Here is a 3,229-nt window from a genome sequence, read left to right as displayed (position 1 = left end):
TTTCATTGTGTGTGGGTTTAAATGTTGGTGTTGATGTCCAACTTTGCCAATAACACTGAACCTGGATACCCAAAGAATGTGATTCATGCACTAATGATTTTATAAAACACTAGAACGCTTTTGCACTTTTTTTACATTTGTCAAACAACACACATATTTTTTTGTATTGTTGTCTGCATGAACTGCCTGAATTGTTTGTTGAATGAGAAGTGATCTGAAAGTATGGTCTGCTTTAAATCTGTTTTCAGGAACATGCTAAATCAGGAATATTTTTCTATCAGGCTATATGATCACATAGTGGTTTCCTGTTTTCCTGAAATCCAGCAACTCAAATGTGCAGTGCATATAACTCAGTTAATTGGCTGAGAGTAAATACTTCCTGCGCTGTTAGCCAATGCTATTCTTACATAAACTGATATTTATCCCATATAGAAAATAAGTCAAATTCGCAACAATAGTTTAAAAGATACATCACAAAGACAAAGCTTAACTGTACATATTTCAGAGTGTGAATGCAGTGCTTTTGACAGCATGGTTGAAGTGCTTCTCTTCCTCACTTTAGAATAGTGGAATTATGCTGGTCATTCCAGATTCAAGTCTGTCCCAAAACTAAATGAGTCCAAAGAGGTTTGAAAGATGCACAGTGCACGTTGTTCTTCTTCGCTACAGGTTGTTACTTGCACATGTAGCTTCTCACGGTATGTCCATGTCCATACTGCCGTTAAAAGACTGGGAGAGGCGTCTCTCTTCCTCATGTCCTGTGCTGCGGTTCACATTCTCTTTACTCTCCTCATCCGGCTCTTCTGACTTCACACGCAGCCGAAGACCTGGGTCCTTCTGGGAGGGGATTTTGAAGCTGGAGAAAGAGCCTCCTCCAGAGGGTCGCTTTTCTAAAATGGGTCAAAAGATTTTGTCAAAGCTTTAAAGGCAAAATAATACATCTACACGGGTAGTTCATTATGATCAACACACACTTGCAATATGTTTGACCTGTATGTTTGACCTGTATGAAATAAGTATAAGTAATAAGTATCCAATTTGGTGTTTCAACTATTTGATTTGTCACAACATATTATATAATATGGAATACTATGTATATAGAAGAGGAATATGGAATACTGTATATTATGACTGGCCATAAATAACAATTAAAGAGAAAAAACTTCATAAAACTGGCAGGAGAAAAAGAAACAAAATTGAACAAAATAACTTGTAGGAAACTTGTCTAAAAACTGGACTATCTAACAGCTTCTGAACCACAGCACAACTAGGTCAGCTTAAAGTACAAATGCCAACACTGTCACTGTTAGATTACCCTAGTTGCACACTGCCACTTCACGCAGCTTTCAAGCAGAAGTCGCCCACACTGTGAAATGCTTAGTAAACCACAAGGTGCCATGATTTGACCTGGTTACATAAAGTGAAGAGAACCTTTGCCTTGGTTGAAGCTGTTTGTACTATTCATGAGTGATTCACTACTTCATGTTCACAGAAACAAATATGTGCTGCTCTATTAGTTGTGATATTTTTTTTTTTTAAAGTAACACAACCCAAAGAACACCTTAAACTGTTTCACTGTTGAATATGAAAATGTGTTTTAATGCATAACAAACAACTGTATTTCATTTAACTGTTTTCCTCTACAACAATTATCATATTATTAAGCTGACAACTGAATTTAAGTACACCTACTCAAATATATGATGAACAAATACTATAGCAGAAGCTATATCGTGTAGCATAGAAAACGTTTTTGGCTTACCTCCAGGGCCAATTGGATGCATTAATCTGTTCATTTCAACATTCCAGTGTTTTACATTGGTGCTTGCTTGTCGTAGCTTTCTCTGGGCAGCCTAGCAGGTATGAAGAACAAGAGACAGATATCATGGCAATTAAAATATATCCCCGCAAAAGGCACAAATGATTTGGTCTATCATCCTTACTTAAATCATTAATTTCATAAAAAGTCAGTTTAGTATGGTATAGCTGTGATACATCGAAATGTGTCAACATACGCTACATTTATAGGTATAGGATAAGAAAAGGTATTAATGCTAAGCCTGTTAGTTATTTAGGGCCTGGATAAATACATTAGATAGTGTACATGTATGTGTATGACACTGTTGGCAGCACATTTTGAGTGAACGAATGAGTTGCTCATGAGGAGCTCATTTGAACACAGTTAATTTGAACTGAACACAGTTTAGATGTATACATACAGTATATGAAGAGAGAGAGAGAGGGAGAGAGAGAGAGAGAGAGAGATTCTCGTGAGAAGCACTGCAGTGTGCTGAGAGCACTTACCACCACGTCCTGGTCCACCCGGTGCCGGTTGGCGCGCACCTCCTCCAGCTGCTTTTGTGCCTCGTCCAGAGAGCGGGACTTGTTCTCCATCTCCTGACGAAGCTCCTGCTTCTCCCGCTGTGTCGCCTGGATGTAGTTCTCCTGCTCCTCCTGCAGCAACATCAGAGCCTTCATCTTCTCCTCCTCCTCAGACAGCAACCTGCATGCCAGGAAACAGTTCCATGTGACACGTTTCAATGCAGTACAGTACTGATTGGCCTCACAATGGGAAAGCAGCAGGCTCATAAAGAATACATTGTTAAAAAATGTTATACTTAATGTTTAAAGCATAAAAACTGCCTCTAGTATACTGCTTACATACTAGAATTGCAGAATACATAAGAACATACAATTAATTCAAATAAATGTAAAATCTCTCCCACAGCATTTCAAGCTTGATCACGTATTGTACCATTGCATTCCTTGATATGAAACTAAAAGTTTGATGAAATAGGACATGGAAGGAACAGAAGTTTGCATTACATCTCCAACGATATTTGAGAAAAGATTCCGTCAAGGCAGTGCATGGGTTTCCAGACGGTAGCTGACAGGAACAGCTCTAATCATGACCTAGAGCAATTCCTCCAGAGTTACATTAGAGCAGGCCTGAATCTGTCCCAGAGTGACATGTCCTCTAAGTGAAACATAGAGAATTCAAACACTAAGGATAGATAAGGCAGATTGTGGCTGAATTTAACAAGTGACATGTCCTCTAAGTCCTCCCCTAAAACCCGACCAACAAGTTGTCTCTGACTAATTGCCCCTTGTTTCAGTCTGTGATTTTGGTCACTCTCCAACCGTCACCACTGGCTATGTAAATGTTGGGACCTGCTCTGTAGGCCACTGTTCATTCAGCTTCATTACTGATGTCTTACTTTGGGTTTGA

At 39.0% G+C, this 3,229-nt stretch overlaps 1 protein-coding gene across 1 annotated transcript in view; it reads right to left on the bottom strand.

The window, feature by feature from the left end:
• Positions 1-609: 609 nt before the first annotated feature.
• def6a (DEF6 guanine nucleotide exchange factor a) overlaps positions 610-3,229 on the bottom strand; it is an 11,268-nt gene continuing 8,648 nt past the window's right edge. The window contains exons 9-11 of the mRNA XM_080833489.1: positions 2,305-2,503; positions 1,763-1,853; positions 610-890 (exon numbers count right to left, since the gene is read on the bottom strand). Coding sequence (XP_080689615.1) covers positions 694-890; positions 1,763-1,853; positions 2,305-2,503 — 487 coding nt within the window. The 3' untranslated portion in view covers positions 610-693. The remainder of the gene's footprint in view (positions 891-1,762; positions 1,854-2,304; positions 2,504-3,229) is intronic.

This window comes from Sprattus sprattus (assembly GCF_963457725.1).
Source record: "Sprattus sprattus genome assembly, chromosome: 2".
Classification (NCBI taxonomy): Eukaryota; Metazoa; Chordata; class Actinopteri; order Clupeiformes; family Clupeidae; genus Sprattus; species Sprattus sprattus.
Note: the sequence above shows the minus strand (reverse complement) of the source record. Positions and strands in the feature narration are given on the sequence as shown.